The sequence below is a fragment of the Rhinolophus sinicus genome, chromosome 16 (assembly GCF_057876585.1).
Source record: "Rhinolophus sinicus isolate RSI-liver-muscle chromosome 16, RSI-T2T, whole genome shotgun sequence".
Classification (NCBI taxonomy): Eukaryota; Metazoa; Chordata; class Mammalia; order Chiroptera; family Rhinolophidae; genus Rhinolophus; species Rhinolophus sinicus.
In genome coordinates, this window is record NC_142516.1 from 82,215,670 (window position 1) to 82,235,254 (window position 19,585).

At 42.0% G+C, this 19,585-nt stretch overlaps 1 protein-coding gene across 2 annotated transcripts in view; it reads right to left on the reverse strand.

Moving 5' to 3' along the window:
• Positions 1-293: 293 nt before the first annotated feature.
• The window catches only part of SPTLC1 (serine palmitoyltransferase long chain base subunit 1), a 59,731-nt gene continuing 40,439 nt past the window's right edge, over positions 294-19,585 (reverse strand). Inside the window, exons 9-15 of one of the 2 annotated variants that reach the window (XM_019713878.3) lie at positions 17,366-17,473; positions 15,195-15,290; positions 14,753-14,849; positions 13,368-13,422; positions 6,529-6,646; positions 2,849-2,922; positions 294-1,709 (exon numbers count right to left, since the gene is read on the reverse strand). In XM_019713878.3, the coding sequence (XP_019569437.1) occupies positions 1,616-1,709; positions 2,849-2,922; positions 6,529-6,646; positions 13,368-13,422; positions 14,753-14,849; positions 15,195-15,290; positions 17,366-17,473 (642 nt within the window). In that variant the 3' untranslated portion in view covers positions 294-1,615. The remainder of the gene's footprint in view (positions 1,710-2,848; positions 2,923-6,528; positions 6,647-13,367; positions 13,423-14,752; positions 14,850-15,194; positions 15,291-17,365; positions 17,474-19,585) is intronic. The other variant, XM_074330189.2, reaches the window with a different exon arrangement.

The window sequence follows — 19,585 nt, forward strand, 5'->3', positions numbered from 1 at the left end:
GGCAATAAACAGCTAGATGTTGCAATTTTGACCTTTAAAGTATAAAAGTACCTGAAAAGTTACTATTCTCATCCATTTAAAAGTAATGGTTCTGGTATTTCTGTAGTGCTACTGTGGCCACAGCTTAAATCTGTAGGAACCTAGGAAATTTCAAATACTATACATTGAAGTACTAAAAAATTAAATGAATATTTTCTGAACTCCCATCTCCCCACAAAAGATATCATCCTAGATTTGCAAAACAGTAAAATCAAGACACTATTCTGTTGAATATATTACATATACAAACAGACTCAGCCGGAATGTAGATTTATTTCATTAAAAACACACAAAACATTCACCGCCCCCCCACAGAGAACTGTATCCTTTAAAGCAGCGGCAGCAGCGATTCCAAGGCACATATGTAAGAAATACCTCAAGCAAAATCAAAACCAAACATTAAAAAATAGGTTATTTAAAAAGATGGTGAACACAGATTACAAAAATGACATTTTTAAAGCAATTTTATTCCTTTACCTTTAAAGCAATTTTATTGCTTTACCTTTTCTTTAATAAGAAAAGGAATAATGGTGTAATATTTATGCGATGTCCAGTGGCACATATCACAGACATTATGTAACCTAACATGGTTTGCTGAAGGAAAAAAACAGCTAAAGTACAGTAAGATTTTTATTTTTAGTGCTTTAGATCATTTTTGCATATTTGAAATTAATAAGCTGAAAAGGAAAAAACCTCTTATTTTCCTTAGCTTAGAGAAAGTGCATGGCTCTATGTCCCTAGGCAAACCCACTACACAAAAAAGGACATTCAGATGGTCTAAGGAATCGAGGGTGATTTATACTTTGGGGTCATCACCATAACCCTCTTCCTACACAGATTAGAATTCAACGCACAATAAATGTAAAGGTCAATTATAGTCAAATAAAAGAGTATCAGATTTAAATTACTGCTCACTTAGGAAGTATAACGACCACTCTCCGGTTAGGGGTACTAAGATTAGCTGTTAGAAATGGTGTAACACCAATATTTAGTGGATATAAAAATTCTAGGATTCAAATATATTATAATGAAAAGTTGATAATAATTGCACAAAAAGTGTTCCCTTATATACTAGCCAACACTGAGCTTCACGCAATGAAGACTGAAAAAAGATGTGGCTGAATCAGGTCTTCATGACACAACAGTTTGTATCCCGAACGCTGAAGTGCCCTCTAAGCGATAATGCCGCAGCTGTTTTCTATGAAACCTTAAGGAGTGCTTACAGAATCTTCACTAGTAGAGGGGAGAGACGATAAAATGAAGCTCCATTTTTAAACAACAACAACAAAGAATATAAAATAGTATAATAAAACATTTAAACAGTACTAAACAGCACAATTTAAATACTAGTCATATGCTGTCATTAGTTTTCCTTTTTTAAAAAAATCAGCTCCTGGGCCTTTAGATGTGTGCTTTGTAAAAATAATCAGCATCCTTCTCCTGGTCACACGGCAAATCCACACCCACAGCACCTGGCACCAACGCAGTCTCCAAGATGGCCCCTCGCCGCCACTCCCAGTGACACTGGCCGACATTGGCCTGTCCACACGTCGTGTGGCCCCCAGGCCGAGGCTGACTACAGCAGGACTGTCTGGGCCACCTCCTTGATCGTGGAAGCAGCTTTCTCCAGTTCCTCTTCCGTTTGTTCCACTGTGACCACAACTCTAATGCTGAGAAATAAAGGACACAAAAACATGCATGGGTCAGCTGCCACCTGTCTGTGATTAAGCTCTATGGGCAAGTGCTGACCTGCTTTCTCATTGTCTGCAGTTGTTTTCTCAGTTCTACGGCAGGGCAGGGCAGGGCAGGGCAGGGCAGGGCAGGGCAGGGCAGGGCAGGGCAGGGCAGGGTGTGGTGGCAGGGACCGTGTCCCGTAAGCCTGAAACACTATGAGCCCATTTACAGAAGTGTGGGGCTCCCGCCTGGAGGCCCAGTGTGTATCTACTCGAGGTGACCTTGCAGTGGGGCTCTTGGAAACTTGGTCTTTTAACTAATTGACTGCTCCAAGCAGTACTAGGCCTAAAGCAAGAATTCCAATTTCTCAAATTAACGAATTGTCTGGTTGTTCGTATTTATAATTTGGCGAGTCATGCTGGAAGGTGGGTGCCCACCACTGGTCTGACATCCCCATTTCCCACGCTCGGCCTACGCATTACCTGCTCCTGGAAGCCTAAGTCCTGCCCAGGCCAGAACCAGCCATGGCCTCCCCTTCTGTGACCTCACTGACCCCGTGCCAGGACCCTGAACATGGCATGCTTCGGGTTTCCACCTCCTACAGTGACACTAAGTGCTTAGAGGGCAGGACCAGGATATTTGGTTAAATCCTGAGTTGGGGTCGCATCACCACGCAGGGCTTCCGGAATCCCTGGGTTTCCCCCACGATGCTTTATTTCCTGGGTGTTTTCTAAGTGTTCGTGGATGAAGTGCCACACGGTGTTGCAGCTATAGGCGGGCAAGCACTGCAGCCGGCTACCCTGTGGGACTGTCACCTCATGGGAACTGCTGGCAGAGGTGCCACATTCCGGATGCGCTTGGTGTTTGTAATGGAACCCCCGCCACCCTACTTCATCCTTGGGGTCTCAGCCATTTCTTTGAGTCAACCAAGAGGGCACTGTGAGTCCTGAGAGGATTTTCAATTAAAATCTGAAAACATCTACTTTAAGAACAGAAGACAAGTGATGTACTGTATTTTAAAGACCCACTTTCTTCCTAGCTCTGGGACTGTCTTCCAAAAACTGTGAAAACATGATACGTTTCATACAGACTTTAAAGTACGGGAAGGTAAGCTCACACCTGAACGTCTACCAACCTTGGAGGAGGGAGGCACTTCTCTTCCTTCTCCAGGTAGCGTGCCTGGGTCAGTGCGATGCCCCTGTTCATGCACTGTGTGGAGACAAGGAGACATTTACACAGGAGGGCAGACACCACGGTGGTGACGGCGGGAGGGGGGTGGTGCACCGAAATGCTGTCCTCAGCAGCAGCTCTAACTCACTTCTACAAGGCCGGCTGCCGGGAGACAGAACTAAAACAGCGCCCAGCCGTGATGGGCAGCAGCACGGCTGTGCGGCCTTCCTGCAGTGATGGAGGCGTGTCCTGCCCCATCCTGCACAGCAGCCACGAGCTGGGTGGCCCTCAGGCACAGTAGGTCGGCTAGTGCCACTGAGAGACTGAAACAGCCACAGGTAGGCGGTGGGTACCATTCTGGACAAAGCACAACCAGCACACAGGAACCAGTACCAGCCAGGCCTGCAGGCTGACTGAGGCTTGGACTCAGAGTAACGCCCGCAGAGCTTTTCAGGGAGAGACCGCTCATTCACACACCAGCCACACCCCAACTCCCTTCCATGTGCTACCAGGCAGAGGACTCAGGATCACACAGCTTTGCGTAGCTTCCCAGGCATTAACCACCTGCTGACACTTTTTGTAAATCAAAAATTCTCTATCGAAATAAAGCATAAAAACCAGGTCACGGTAGAGGGTTACGGGGATTTCTTTTTTGGGGTGATGAAAATGTTTTGGAATTAGACAGTGACACTGCACAACCCTATGAGCATATGGAAAACCACGCAACTGTATACTTTAAAGGGTGACTTTTACAGTATGTGAATCATATTTAATAGCAGGTAGTGGTGTGAAGGAGAGAACAATTATCCCCGTGTGGCAGGAAGGTTCTTTGCTGGAAGCGGGCCACTCTGTAAGCCGCGAGGCAGGTTTTTCTCTTCTAGGAAAAGATGGAAAGCACCAGCAGGCAATGACGATGGACTTGTGCTGTTTCCAATTTCTGGACATACACCTGGGGATGTTCACTGCTCCTGCAGACGCCTGGCTGTTTCTAGCCCTGGCTAGTTAAGGAACATTTTTATAAACCATCCCTCAGTGTGTAACAACAGTGTTTTGTCAAGCAACTCAACAAAAACTCAACAAAACCTCTCAATTCTATAAAGCTTAAACAGGGGTCACAGTTCTTTTCTCTCCCTTAAATATTGAAAAGAAAAAATAGAGAGGTGTGGAACAGAAGATCTTTAAGATGGAAGCTGTGATGATGCACAGACACAGGAAGAGCTTTCTCTTCCTTCTTCCAAATGCGGTCTGCAGATACTGCTTCTGTCCCCGAGGCCCGTGCTCTTCTCGCTCAGCTCTCAGGATGATTTCCTGGAGACCGCCACGCGAGCGGGGATCTGAGCTGTGCGCGGACTCTCCCTTTCTCTTTTACTACCGTGTTTCCCCGAAAATAAGACCTAGCTTGACCACCAGCTCTAATGTGTCTTTTGGAGCAAAAATTAACATAAGACCTATTATTATATTAATTATATTAATTATATTAATATTATATATTATGTTATATTATATTATACTGTACTATTATAAAGACCTGGTCTTATATAAGACCCAGTCTTATGTCAAAATAAGACTGGGTCTTATATTAACTTTTGCTCCAAAAGACGCATTAGAGCTGATGGTCAGCTAGGTCTTATTTTCAGGGAAACATGGTATGAGGATAGTCTATGGAAGTGCCATGTGTGAACAATGAGCCATGGCCTTACCTGCCCTCTGTGTCTCTGCAGAGCAGCAGGAAACCGAGGGTGTCTTGTGAGAAAGGAGCAGAGGATCTGGCATGTGGCCTGCAGAGAAGACCCACGTCCCGCCCACACACAGAGCGTGTGCAGAGCACTGTCCCGAGGGCCTCAGGGAATGGCGGTGTCACAGTGGACTCCAAGGCCCTTGGGACACACAGCTCCAAGGCCTGCGCTGCAGCAGCTGCACCCGTCCTGTCACTGGGGCGATCCAGTTCAGGAAACGAACTTGCTGTCACATGAAGGCACTGAGATTAAATGGACTTTCACAGCTTGTCTGTCTGGCTTCTACTTAATTTATCAACTTGTTTCAGTATCACGTTTGTGTAAGAACTCTAACCCCAAGGAGCCTTACCTCCTTTGTATCTGTGCACATTTAAGGAACATTACAAGAACACCGAGGCAGTTAATGTGGTCTGTGGGACGTATGTCCTTTTAAAGAGCTTGTCTTTGTTCACGTTTGCAGAGCGGTACCTGAGGGGACACCTGTCATTGCCTTACTCAGCCAGGTGAGAGTCACTCCAGCTCAACTGTTCATAATCTGACACGTTCCCTTAATTGGGAATCTCACATTCTGGGTTTGGTTTTACTTTGGAATTTTAAGATGACTGATTCCAGAAGGCCACAACTGAAGCCTTCCAGGAGTCGTCATTCCAGGTGATGTGGTTCACGCCTCGTAGGAGGAGGGATGACTAGAGCAAGTTGTGAAGCCAGAGGCTGGCAGCCATGTGACTGGGCGAGGGCCCGACCTCCATGAGCCCCAGCAGGGCAAAACATGAGACAGACGGCGCCATCCCAGTTCCCGACACCGGGTAGCAGGGACCCGGAGAGGAGTCTCCAGGAGGAAACGTCATCGGGAAACAGAATGCAGCCCGCTTTCATCCTCAAATACATAAACTGGTACCTTGCTTTTCAAACATAATCCATTCCGGAAGACCGTTTGAGTTCTGAAATGTTCGAAAACTGAGGCACGGTTTCCCCATAGAAAGTAACGCAAAATGGATTAATCCGTTCCAGACCTTCAAAGTCAACCCCCAAAACTGAAAATTTAGCATGAATTTTACTATCTAATGATACCACAGATACATAAAATATATGATGTTCATAAACTGAAATGTTCATCAACAGAGACGTTTGAAAACCGAGGTACTACTAGATGTATTTCAGATTCAGGAGAGAGGCAGTGCCACCCAGGCACACACGCTCAGAGCTGCAGGGCCACTGGACAACATTAGCAGGAGGAGGAGGAGGAGCAGCACGAGGGGAGTAAGGGGAGGGGACTCCAGGAGACGCAATGCTGCGGGACAGAAGGAGTGGTTTTCCCCAGAGAGCTTTTCTGGGTTAGTAAGTAGTTCAGTTACAATGAGTAGTAAACTGACTTTCAGATGATAAAAGATATTGAAATCAACATCCCAAATTAGATATAGTAACAAAGTGGTCTTCCTTCCTTCCTGGTGACAAGCATATTATGGCCTGTGTCTGAGCTACGTTGGGGTTCACCTCCTGACAGTCTGGTGTAACGTGTGGTCTACACAAAATGCTGTCCTCACCTACATGTGAGAAAGCCTGGCTTTGTGAATGGTGGGCCAGTGGGTTTCCTGGAAGGCTAGTGATTCAGAGCAAAAGGAAGGGTATTTAAACCCAGCAGCAAAGAACATAACACCTTCAGTGTGAGCTAAAGCTAGACCCAAAGGGATGAGCTGTGCCTGTCAGGGGAGACGCGCGACGCACTCAGCTGGGCTTCCAGACGCGGGCAAGGCTGGGCACCACACCAACTCCACACGAGGGGTGACCAGCAACCTGGTTACGCCCAGCCCTGGGGGCAAAGAGCCTTCTTAAAAATGACATAAAAAAATTGGTTGGATTTAGGGGATGGGTGGTATGGGGAGATTCACTTGGATAATTGGATACTTACTTGATTTACAATTTCCTGAAGTAGTTTAACATCCTTTTCTCTTGACCTAGTGCTTTCTTCTAGTTGCAGGTGAAATGCTGGAGAAAGGGCCTCCCCCACCACTTTTAATCCAGAAATGCTGAAGAAGGGAAACACACACACACAAATCAAAGCATTAAGTCCCTTCCAGGCTCAGGTATCTCCCATGCAAATAATGTTACAGAGTCTGCATTAATGACTGAGTCCCAGAAACCATGACTTTTACGGGAAACACCCTGTGGTGGGATTCTGATTCCGACAAACAGAGGCAAAATGCATGCGCTGGGCAGTCGGCATCCCCCAAGACCCCCGCCATGCTGTTTCTGTGACACAGCTGGGAGGAAGGTGCCCGTCCCGGTGGGCACCTCTGGCTCTCACTGCCCAGGAAGCACGGGAGCCCTCCCTAGTCTCCCACCAGGAGCTCTGCAGGCCCTGTCACTGCCTCTCCTCGTCTGTTCGCTCCCGTTCTTCCACTGCCGGTGCCAGACAGACCTGGTCCAGCCTCAGCGCCACTCCCGAGCCTCCCTCATCACCCACTCACCACAGGCAGGGGTCTGCACCGTCGTTTTCTATTACTTACTCTGAGTTTCCTTCCCAGACTACTTACTACAACTGATAACATTGTTTCCTTGATTACTACCTAAGTCTTTAGTTTCTATCTTGTCTTTTCATAAATTGTAGGGATGATTTCTGGCATTGAAAATGTTGTAATTTGACTTCAACAATATGTTCATATTGAAAAGTTTCCTTATTTGCCTGTTTAATTTTAAATTTTACTTGAGTGAACAATTTTCTTCTTTCTTAGGATTAACAGCACAGAAATCTGCTATTGCTTAGGTAGAAACATTTCTGTGAGGGTGAAATCCTCTATTTTCCAATGATTATTACAGATATCATGAGAACTGTGGGCCATATTATTTAGTCAGGTTCATTTAAAGTCCTTTTTGTCCTATAATAAAAATACTGTTTGATTTCTGATCTATCTCCTAGAACACACATAGTAATACACATTTATTTGAAATTAGGCTAAACATTTTAGATTGCTTTTATATAGTTTGTTTCACCTGGATCTTTCCCTTAGAATGAAATGAGCACAGAAAGCACTTGGCAGCATATTTGATTCCTCAAATATGTTTAGGACACAACAGGTTTTATTGAATGACTGCCACATGCCAAATGTCATGTGAGGTACTGGGAGCCAACATCATTTAGCTTTCAAGCCACACCTGAACAATATTCATTTGTGTCTCCTTTCCTTCAATGTAATACACCATGTTATGATCTCTAAATAAACCAGGCTGCAGATCTGAATCATGGAATCTTAGAATCTATGTCTTCTGGAATGTGGGAGAACCTTCTAGATTAGTTCTTTTACTAATGTAGAAGCAAAACAATACGCTTTCAAAACCCCTATCCTCGGTGAATTTTGCATATGTTAAACTTGTACACAAAAAAGCACCATTCATTTCTAGGGCACGTACTCTCGTGGGAGACTTAAAAACTGCTTCTCAAATAGCATTTCATATGAATTAAATGGCCTGGATTTTTCCTAACACATACAAGGCACCTGTAGCCCAACTGAGCCTGTGCTTTGATCAAATGGGCTCATCTCACATGGTGGGTAGGACAGGCTGATGGGAGAAAGAATGAAACAAAACGCCCTCTCTCTAGCTGCTGAGTGTCAGATGAAAGTGTAACTAAAATCAAATGGACACAGAATTACAGATTGAGTTCAGAAACTTAAAAGCTGTGTTTCAGGGCCTATTATGCTTTTTAAAGAAAAATTTTGGAAAGGAAAATGGGCTCAGATGTGGTCTGCATCATGTGCTTAGTCTAGGGAGAGGGCTGGACACCAATAACTTAGCTGCTAGAACTTAGGGCTCTTCACCTTTCCAGCAAGGAATCAGACTAGGGTAGGCTGCTAACTTCTTCTCCCAAATGCAACCTCAAAGATGAGAGAAGAGAATCACTGACTAGAGGAGAAAAAAAAAAAAATTACTTAGAAGTGAACACTGAAACTACTGTCATTAAAAATTTTTATCTTTTAAATATTTATTGGAAAATAAGAAATAAAACCAATAACCTAAATGTAAGAAGCTAAAAAAGAGTAAGAATACAATTTAATGAAACAGGAAAGTAGAAAAACAAGGAAGAAATCAATGAAGGAAAACAAAATATGATAAATAAGCAAAATTAAAAATAATGACTTAGGCAAAATTCCAGAAAGATTATCATAAAAATGCAAAAGAATGAAACAGAAAAAAAAAAGGGGACGGGAATAATGTAGATACAAGAGAGATAATCACAGACTATGCCCAACGGAAATGCCCTGAGCCTAGCCAGTCTCAAAGGGGTTGGGCTGCCCAATTTTGAAGAAACAAATATCAAGCCTGGTGTTATGCAATGGCTTCAGAAAGCAGGAAAAGTGGAACAACAGCTCTATCATTTATTGAGGCTACCAGAACATCGATTCCTAGGTTACATAAGGTTGCATAAAAGAAGGTTATAGGCCCATTTAAACTGTAAGTATGGATATAAAAATTAAAATTAAAATATAAGCTAACTACATCTAACAATGCAGAAAAATATAATGTAATCAAGTAGGAGTGTAGTCAGGAAGGCAAGGATGGCTCAACATCATAAAATAAAAGTCTCCCCATCTAGGAACAATATGATAAAGACCAAAAACCTATCGTATAATGTTTTATGCTTAATAAGGAAACACTTTTATATTGGGAATGAAAGAAGGATGTCTGCTATTACTGCCACTGTTCAACAGAGTATTACAGATCCAGACCAATGCAATAAAAGAAGAAAAAGAACTAAGATTAAGTTCTTAGTGGCCATCCTCAATTAAGAGGGAAGAGAAAAACATTACTGCAGATAATAGGATTTCTATGTACATCGTCATAACAGAATGAAACAAACTACTGGAATTAAGAGCTCAGAAAGACTGCTGGATATAAGATCAGTTCAGAGAAAATAATAAATCAGCAATTAGAAAAGATACAAGAAAAGACAACCTCATTCGTAACAGCAACAAAATCTGCAGCATATCTAGAGATTACTCTTAAAGATCCTGTGAAGATGCAAGAGCTTTAGGGAAATTTTTAAAAATTCCATTAAAGGACCCAAAGGAAAATTCAAATAAGTGGATGCAAATTCCCTACACAGCAATCAGAAAACTTAATGCAGTTACAGTTAAAACTCTAGTAATATTTTTGGTGGAACTTGAATTAACTGCAAAACTTACATAGTAATAAAAATAGATAGTTATAAAAACAGTCTGAAGATTGAGCAAATAAACCAATAAAGTGAGAAAAAAGAGCTGAGAACCAGATTCAGGTATAAATGGGAAACTGGCAAATGAGAGAGACCAACCAGTAGAAGAAAGGATGTGGTGTTTGGACATTAAGAAACTGACTGCACTAGTATTAAAACAAACGAGACATTCTCTAGCCACCATCCCATTTCTTTGTTCCTCTTACTGTGTTTCCCTGAAAATAAGACCTAGCGGGACCATCAGCTCTAAAGTGTCTTTTGGAACAAAAATTAATGTTTAAGACCTGGTCTTATTTTACTATAAGACCGGTTATAATACAATATAATATAATATAAAATATAATATTATGTTGTATTATATTATATGATATATACTATTACATAGTATTATATAATACTATATAATACCAGGTCTTATTTTACTATAATACAAGACCCAGTCTTATGTAATGTAAGACTGGATCTTATATTAATTTTTGCTCCAAAAGACGCATTAGAGCTGATGGTCTGTCTAGGTCTTATTTTTGGGGAAACACGTAACAGCAAAACTCATCAAAACAGTTATGTGAGCTGTGTCCCATTCCTTTTCCTGGTTTCTCCTGAAACTACTTCTCCATCAGGCTTTTTGTACCCACTGCTCCGCTGAAACTGCTCAGCAAGTCCCAATAACCTCCACATTATGAAATCAAAGGCGCACTCTTAGCACTCCCATCTGGCTTGCCAGCAGCGGCACGTGATGTGCTGGCCTCCTACTTACATACTTTCTCTACTTAGCTTCCAGGACCCTGTGCTCTTTTGGTGTGCCTCTCCTTCACTGGCCACTCTTTCTCAGTTTGCTTGGCTGGCTCCTGAATTCTTTACATTGAAATGCTTGAAACACTACCTATATGCAAGTGACTCAAAATGTACCTCACGCTCACATCTCTCCCTTAAACTTCAAATTGTATAGGTTGGTATGAAAGTAACTGTGGTTATTGCAATTATTTTTAATCTTTTAAACCACAATTACTTTTGCACCATCCTAACATATTCAACTGGTACATTCTTCTTCATGTCTGATGGCATTTCAGGCTTACCATACCCAACACGGAACTTGCCCAACAAACTCACTCCCTCCAACAGTTCTAACAACCTCACTTACTAGCAACTAAATCCAGTTCCTCAGACCAGAAACCTTAATATGAAGCTTGAGTCTTCTCTATCTCACTCACCCTGCACATGACCTTCTAGCAAATCCAGCTGGCTCTACTTTCAAAATATGTCCCAAATCCAAACCCTCCCACTGCTACTACAAAGGTCAGAGTCACCATCATCCTCTGCACACAGCACTGCAACGATCTCCTCACTGGTCTCCTCGCCTCTGTACGTGCCACCAAATAATACATAATCTGTTTTTTCACACAGCACAAGAATGATTTGGCTAAGCCGTTAAGTTCAGTCACGTCATGCCACTCCTTTGCTTAGAACCAAGTCAGGGCTTCCTGTTTGGGCCCTGGCCCCTGTCATCTGACCTTTACCTTCCACTGGGAGTCCCCGGTTCTCCCCTCTTACCAGACTGGCCTCCTTGTTTCATTTTCTGTTCCCTCTAAACAGCTAGATACCTGTGCGATGTGCTCCATACCTGCCTTACTGTGTGTGTGGCATGAGGTGACTGTGGAGTCCTCCACGTGGAGACACTGAGTCAGCCAGTGGGCCTGAGATCTGGAACCCTACCAAGGGGGACAGAGTGGGGATACTAACTGTGAGTTGCCAATGTCCCTTGTCATGAAACAATCTGACACTCCAGGGGAGGAAGAATGCCATTCTCCAAGAAAGTAACAGGGAAAAGAGGGCCACAGACCAAGCCCTGAAGAGGATGCTAAAAGAGAGGCTTCAAAGACCAAGATGAAGCGAATCAAAGACATGGAAGAAAGCCAGTGTGGTGTAACAGAATTAAGGAAAGAAAGGGCTATAGGAAGGAAAGCGCGCTCAGCTGTGCTGAGCCCAGTGAGGTAAGGAGGGCAAGCTCTGAAGATGGTCGCTGGAGCTACAATGACGCAGCCCTCGGTACCTCCACAGGAACAGTCTGGGTGGAATGTAAGAGTAGAGAAAGCAAACTCAGCAGTTTCATGGGTAACAGAGGAGAGGGTGTGGCGAGAGCACAGACAGTTCTGGAGAAGGTCAGCTACAAGGAAAAGCAGAGCAAAGGGCAAGCTGCTAGAGGGAAAGGTGGGCCGTGGAAAGAGGAACCGAGAGCAGAGTATACCTGAGTGCTAGTCACGTGACTCAGGAAAGGGGAGAAACACAAGACAACGGAGCGGGGACAACCAAAGGCACTAGCCTTTAGAAAGAAGAGCTATGATGTCTGGAGGAACATTTCTTTGGCTGTAACACAAGGGAAGACTGGATCAGATACCTGTGTGTGTACAGGTCTGTTAGGGAACATGAGGGAGTTCCCAAGTGACAGCAAGAGGCAAGGCTGTCAGCTGAAAGTGGGTGGGGTGAGATAGAGGGTGGGGGATATTGGAGAGATAAAAGGGTGTGAGAGATGAGGAAAGTGAAGGACTGGACTTAACGAAAGAACACATGAGCACTGCCAGACAGAACGACACATCAGAGGGCGGTGTTCCTGAGTTACAGAGACTCCAGTGTGCTGGCCGTGTTGGTGTATTAATGCCTCATAAGCCAATGTAACTGGAATCAATACAAGTAACATCTCTCTACCATAAATCATGCAAGAACTTTGTTACTATGATGCAGACACACCCAGGACTTTAATTATTTCTGCCCTTACTTTATCGGGAACAGCTGTGACTGCTCATTTTTTAACTGTCCTTTTCTTTTAGAAAAGTTTCTAGTTTCTGTATTTGGCAATGGGGAGAGGCCAAAAAGGCATGCTTCACCTTAGGCAAGGCAAAAAGAAACACTTTGGGCAATGTGACATCATTTTCTATAACGCCACAAATCTGCCTGAAAATGTCACCACCTCAATTTTTTTCTCAACTCTAGAGGCACCTTAAAGAAGTACTCTTGTGTAGTTAAAACAAAGACAAGCAAACTGCTCATAAGGTTCACTTCAATTTCACTTTCTTTTTCTTGTGTTAAAATAAAACTTAGTGATTATTTAAAAAGTAACATGGACAGTACGAACACACTGTCATCTAACTACATGGCATATAACCATGTCCTTTTATTCGTACAGATGTGGAGAGATTCTCCAGTGTTTATGCTGGTTATTTCGGGTGGTAGCATGTTGGGTTATTTGTTACTTTCAACCGTGTATCTTCTAGACTGCTATAATATCTTACTAATGAGTTTGTGTCATTTTTAGAAAAACAAAAATCATGATTCTTTAAAACAAGGACACAACAGATGCTCTGGTTTCATACATACACATGTAAGTGAACTGAGTTTTTGGTTTCATAGTTGCAGTTCAGTGAAACTGACCCAAGTCTACCAAATGTACTTAAAACCAAAAAGATGGGATTCAAAATTTTTCATTAGTTGTTTTAATGTGGTACAGATGAACTTTAAGTTAGTTGAAAACATATAAAACTTACCCTTGTAAAGCTTTATGAATTCGTTTGCACTTTTCCTTCAACACTGCAAAAATACCTGAATGAAAAAAATATACTTGATAGTTCAGTTGACCATTGAACAAAATGGGGGTTAGAGGCGCTGAACCTCCCCCCACAGTTGAAAATTTGACTCCCCCAAAACTTAAGTTGTCCCTCGGTATTCACAGGGGACACCAAAACCCATGGATGCTCCAGTCCCTTATATAAAAGGACAAATCAGTGCACAGAGTCAACTCTGCATCTTTGGACTTCTAACCATGGGTAGAAAATAGTACAGGTATTTATTGAAAAAAAAAATTAATGTTACAGATAAGTGGGCCCATGCAGTTCAAAGTCGTGTTGTTCAAGGGTCAACTGCATATTTGGAAAATTTGATAATACTAGTCTAAATATATTTTTAAAGATCCAGTTCAAGTTCATCAATGTAAAATGTGGCAAATCCTTCTACATACTAATAACAGAAACAGACAGCCAGTAACTCCTGTGAAGGCCCAAGCTTTCATCCTTGGCACATGCTGACACCTCCTCACTCCACTTTCAGCAAACTCTGGGAGAGATTTTTTTTTTACAAGACAACAATGGCTCTTGTTCCTATCAACACTCTAAATAATCTCGCTAAGAACAAAGGGTATAAATAGATTTCTTATTTCTGGATCTTAAACAATTTGGTGAAAGACAGAGACTGTCGTGCTGTTTATGATCTTTTACTCAAGGAAAATTCAAAACCTAAAATATCTGAGCAGGAAGGGGGAGGGCCAGGCCGTCTGAAGAGCAAGCACATGGCTGTGCAAACAGAAACACCCACTTTTCCTGATCCTCTGAATTACAACCAAAGTGGAAAATTTAGAAAATTTAAAACTCAGAAATACCAGGCATGGCCTGTTTCTCCAATTTCATGTTAGGCTTGGTGAGGGGGCACAACAACCACAGCCAGTAGCCACATTTTACACTTAGGTGATGGTGCCCATTAAGTAAGCTTTAATGGTTGGTAAATAGGTACCAACTGCTGATTCAAAGGCAGAGGGGGAATCAGACAATAGTTACAAAATTACAGATAACAAGAACTAGCAGCACACTTCAGCGAATTCCTCCCAACACGACAGACAAACCAAAGACAACTGGCCCAGAGTTGGGCCGTCCTCCTCTGGGCAGCTCCACCCACCCGGGGAGCCGGGTGCTGTGGCTTCAACTCTGGGGACAGGAGAAGCTCTAAGCTGAAGCCCCAAGGCAGGAGCAGCTGTTTTCCGGCCCAGGCCAGAGCTTTGTATGACAAATCATTTCCTCTGCGTCATTCGCCCAGGAGGCACACCAGGAGCCGGCTGACATGGCCTGCAGGGTGTCTAACCTCCGGGGTTTGAAAGCTCTACCTGGATTCTCCTCCATGATGTTGAGTGCCTCAATCGCAGCTGCAGCTAACAGGGGAGGCAGCGAAGCTGAGAAGCAGTACCCCTGGCCGGAGAGTCGCTGAGGAGAAAAAAGGAAGTTAAAAACATAAATACATTTCTCTTTATTTTTCGGCTAGAAAATCTAAAAACACCAAACTCTACTTTGCCTACCGAATAGTATGTACAAATGGAGAGGCAGTAACATCCAGGCATGCCTAAAAGTCATACATGGAACAAAACACTTCTTTATGAAAAGGGATATTTTCTAAATGTAAATACTGAGTTATTCTTTAACAAACCAACTTTTAAATAAAAATTGTGTGGTAAACTAATTGTAAATGGAATTTTGTAATAGGAAGTTACATTGTGAGGTGACCAATGGAGCAGTGAGTTTCAGTTGTTGCTTTTTTAAAAAAGAATCTACCTGATGGTCAATTACGAAAGACCTGCCACAGCAGAAACCACCAATAGAAGCAAGTGAATTCTCCATGTTGGCACTGATAAGATCAATGTCGTCGATCTGCCAGAGAAGAGGGACAGTGACAATTACTCAATTGAAAAAGAAAAACAAGACCAATGTCAATCCTAGAGACAAAATTTCAGCACTAATCATGTCAACTGGATTCTACAAACTACTTACGTGAAAATAGAGGAGAAATCACACAGAATCTATTGTTAAAAGAACTGACTGATGTCTGAAAGCGTGCCTGAAAGTGTCTCACTTTATACTTTTTGCGATTTTATCATGCATTAACAATTTATACACAATGGAAAAGATAAATTAAAAGATGAAATCCAAAGCTGTTTGATACTAAAAATGTTCAGAGGTACAAAATAAGATCATTTCCTGACCATCCCCGCAGAAGGTACCTGAGGTGAACAAAAATCCATGTTTTGAGCACTTTATCCCTACACTCTTTTTACCTTTCATCTTTTCAAAAATGAAATCAATTTATCCAAATATATACGGCAATCAATTCTTTGACCAAAGTGGGCAAATGGCAGCAGATGAACGCGATGTGTCTCGCAGCCTCCTGAGTTCCCACCGTCCTCTCAGCTCCCCAGTAACCTGAGACCCTCACCTTCTGCTCCAGCCCCAGAACTGCTCCATCCTGGCTGCCTAATAGCCAACAGCCATTGAATAATTACTCACTAATGGCTGTGATAATAACTGGTCAAATCGTATGCAACAAGGAAACCTGTGCACTTTTATTCATTTTTGAAAAAAAATCTTTTATTATGAAAAATTTCAAACCTACACAAAAGTTGAGAGAACTGAAAAAAAGAACCCCATCACCCAGATTCAGTAGTTACCAACTCACGGACAATCTTGTTCCATGCATAGCACCCGATACCCTCATCATTTCTTTGGAGCACATCTCAGACTACATATGATTTCATCTAAAATATTTCAGTGCCCATTTTAAGATATGGACTCTTTCAAAACCATAAATACAAAACTATTATCACACCTAAAAAATGAAAAATTTCTTAGCATCAAATATTGGTTAAATAGCTCTGTCTCACAAAGCTTGTTTTTGTATAGTATTTGTTTGAATCAGGATCCAAAGAAGGCCCATACACTCTGTCTGCACTCATACTCAAGCCCTCATAAATCTTATCTCCATGACAACTGCTGATAGCAGTGAGGAAACTAGACCGGTGACGTCAGATAGTGCTTTTGACTTTTTAAAATTTTCATGTCTTAAAAATTTCTCTGGGGTAAATTCTACTTGAATTACATCTTCATTTATCTTGGATTCCTCACTGTATGTAATGGTCGGATATCGGTGTCTGAGGAGCATGCGTCAATCTAACTTCTCTGGGACGGCAGGAGTAGTGGGATGCATTACCTTTTAGGTGATTTTATGTTTCATAGTGAACTTCTTAACACACGCTGCAAACCTTTCATGCACAGAATTTGGAGAAAAGCCTACTTCAACCTGACTACACATGGTGGTGGGGGGGTGAAGATGGAGGTGGGTTCTGCAGATGGGCTGCTTTGCTCCTCCCTGAGGCTCCAGGAGCACAAACCACTAAGACTGGGAGCAGCTGCGGCTCACTTTTCTTTGGCAAAAGAAAACATGACAAACTCATTCCAGTTGTCTGGGACTTCGAGGGGCTTCACTGAATCCATGCCAGTGGCGTTTCTGATACTATACATATGTAAAAGGAAAGCATGTCTCTATCACCTCCACACACGCAAATTAGAGAGAATACATAACTTTAAGTGTTAAAAAGAATATCCTTTCACTGCCATCACACATACTTCCTAAAGGACTACTTAGGGAATTCTTACTGATTTTAAGGAAAAACAGAAGGCAAATTTAACTGTTTCTAGAGCAGAGACACTGAAAGCCAGGACATTGCTACCATGTAAACAGAACACAAATTCTATGATTAGCAACTGAGTTTATAGGTTCCGAGGAGACTGGCGCCTGGTCTGGGTGACCCAGTCCCCCGTGGATTCAGGGCAGTGACAGGCCCCAGAGCTGCACACCCATGAGGATCACTGTCTGGTGCCTCTCAACCGGCCAGCAGGATGGAAATGCTCATTCTCTACATGAGGGAATGTTCCGAAAAAGGAGAACTTACATTGATTCCAAAATGTTCAGTGACTCCTCGGCCATGCTCTCCCAGGACTCCAAATGAAAGGCTCTCCTCCAGGAAGATCCTGGCTTTGTATTTGTATTTTAACTTAACCTAAGTGTTAATAAAACATAACTTTAAAATACTGATGATTAGCAGCAAACAGAACATGTTGTCAAGAACAAAACTGAATGTAAAATAAAAAGGAGAAAAAGGAATGTACAGTTGATCCCCAATAGAGGTGGAGTCTTATTTTTTAATTTGCCTACTTGTTAAAATGTATTTGTCGCCCCAAATCCATACTCAGGGCCTAGGTGTAGGGCAGTGAAAACTCTGAGTCACGTGACGTGCACATCAGAGGCAAGTGTTTCAGCTCACACTATAAGGATGTGTCCTTTTCAGTCTATTTATTGCCACTTTTTTTGCATTATGTGGTTTCTGTTGGTGATCTAGTTGTTTAAAATGGCCCCAAGCATAGTGCAAAGTGCTATATGTCCTAAGGGGAAAGCTGAGATGTGCCTTATGGAGGAAATGTGCTAGATGAGCTCCAGTCAGGCATGGGTTACAGCGCTGCTGGCTGTGAGTTCAATGAGAATGAATCAACAAGTTACAATCAATAACATGTCTTTAAACAGAAACTCACATAAAACAAGACTATGTACTGAGAGATTGATTAAAATGGTATGACCAGTGACTTGCAAATAACTAACTCTGTTTTGGCCCAGGAGCCACAGTTCAGAATTCCCTAATTCAGTGTTTGCAGTATGTGCACAGAACATACCGTGAATAACAAAAATCAATTGTACTTCAGATGCTCCAAAATGACTGAATTTAACTTAATAATATCGACAACGCAATGCCAATTTTTCAAGAAGGAAATGTTAAGACATTATGAGTATAGACATGTAATCTAGCTGCTAAATACTGGTCTGATAAAAATTCCTGGGGAAATATATATATATATATATCTATATATATATCTATATATATATCTATATATATATATAGATATATGTATAGATATATATATATATATATTTTTTTTTCCCCCTCATTAGCACCGTGTTTTAATTTGGAATCACAGTTATTTTTTTAATGCAGAAAAAGTTTTCATTAATGTTTTTCCCTTTGCTTTCAGGTTTATAAGAAAGTCCTTTCCCATCAAAGGTTCAGATGCGTATTTATCTATATGTTCTAATTATTTCATGTTATTTTTTGTTTGTTTACACATTGGGGAGTTGAACATATGCATGTTTGTTTATATGTTTTACCCCCGATGTTTAATTGACTTATTCCTATATAATATGTACTTGATCAGTTTCACAACTGAATTAAAATACAGTGATATCAACCATTAAATTTTTATATACAAGGTCTGACAATTAAGTTCGTGAACTCATCCTAGAAAAAGTGCTACATACCTCATTGATGAATATCACTACAGTCACCTTTGAAGTACTACCCTTGGGAAGCTATGCACAGATGCCAGCGCCTAGTCCACCCTTCAAAGCAATTTTGGAACTCTTTTTCTGGAATGGCCATCAGAACTGTTGTCATATTACCCTTGATGTCCTGAATGTCATCAAAATGTCTTCCTTTCAATATTTCCTTTATTTTTGGGTAAACAAAGAAGTCATTGAGGGCTAGATCAGGTGAGTAGGGAGGGTATTCCAATACAGCTCTTTGTTTACTGGCTAAAAACTCTCTCACAGACAGTGCGGTGTGAGCTGGTGCATTGTCGTGATGCAAGAGCCATGAATCGTTGGTGAAAAGTTCAGGTCATTTTCCTCTAACTTTTTCACACAGCCTTTTCAGCACTTCTGAATAGTAAAGTTGGTTAACTGTCCAATTGGTACAAATTCATAATGAATAATCCCTCTGATATCAAAAAAGGTTAGCAACACTGTTTTGACTCTTGATTTGGACTGATGGAACGCTTTTGGTCATGGAGAATTGGCTGACTTCCATTGTGCATTTTGATGCTTTGTTTCAGGGTCATATTTGTACACCTATGTTTCATCACCAGTGATAACACGGCCCAAAACATTGTCTTGTCTCTCCAAAAAGTCTTGGCAAACTTCGACTCTCCTTTGCTTTTGTTCATCGGTGAGCTCCTTCAGGACCATATTTGCACACACTTTTTCTCATGCGAAGATTTTCAGTTAAGATTTTCCTAACTGTTTCTCTATTGATGTTTACTTGGTCTGCTATGCTTCTCAGTCAGCC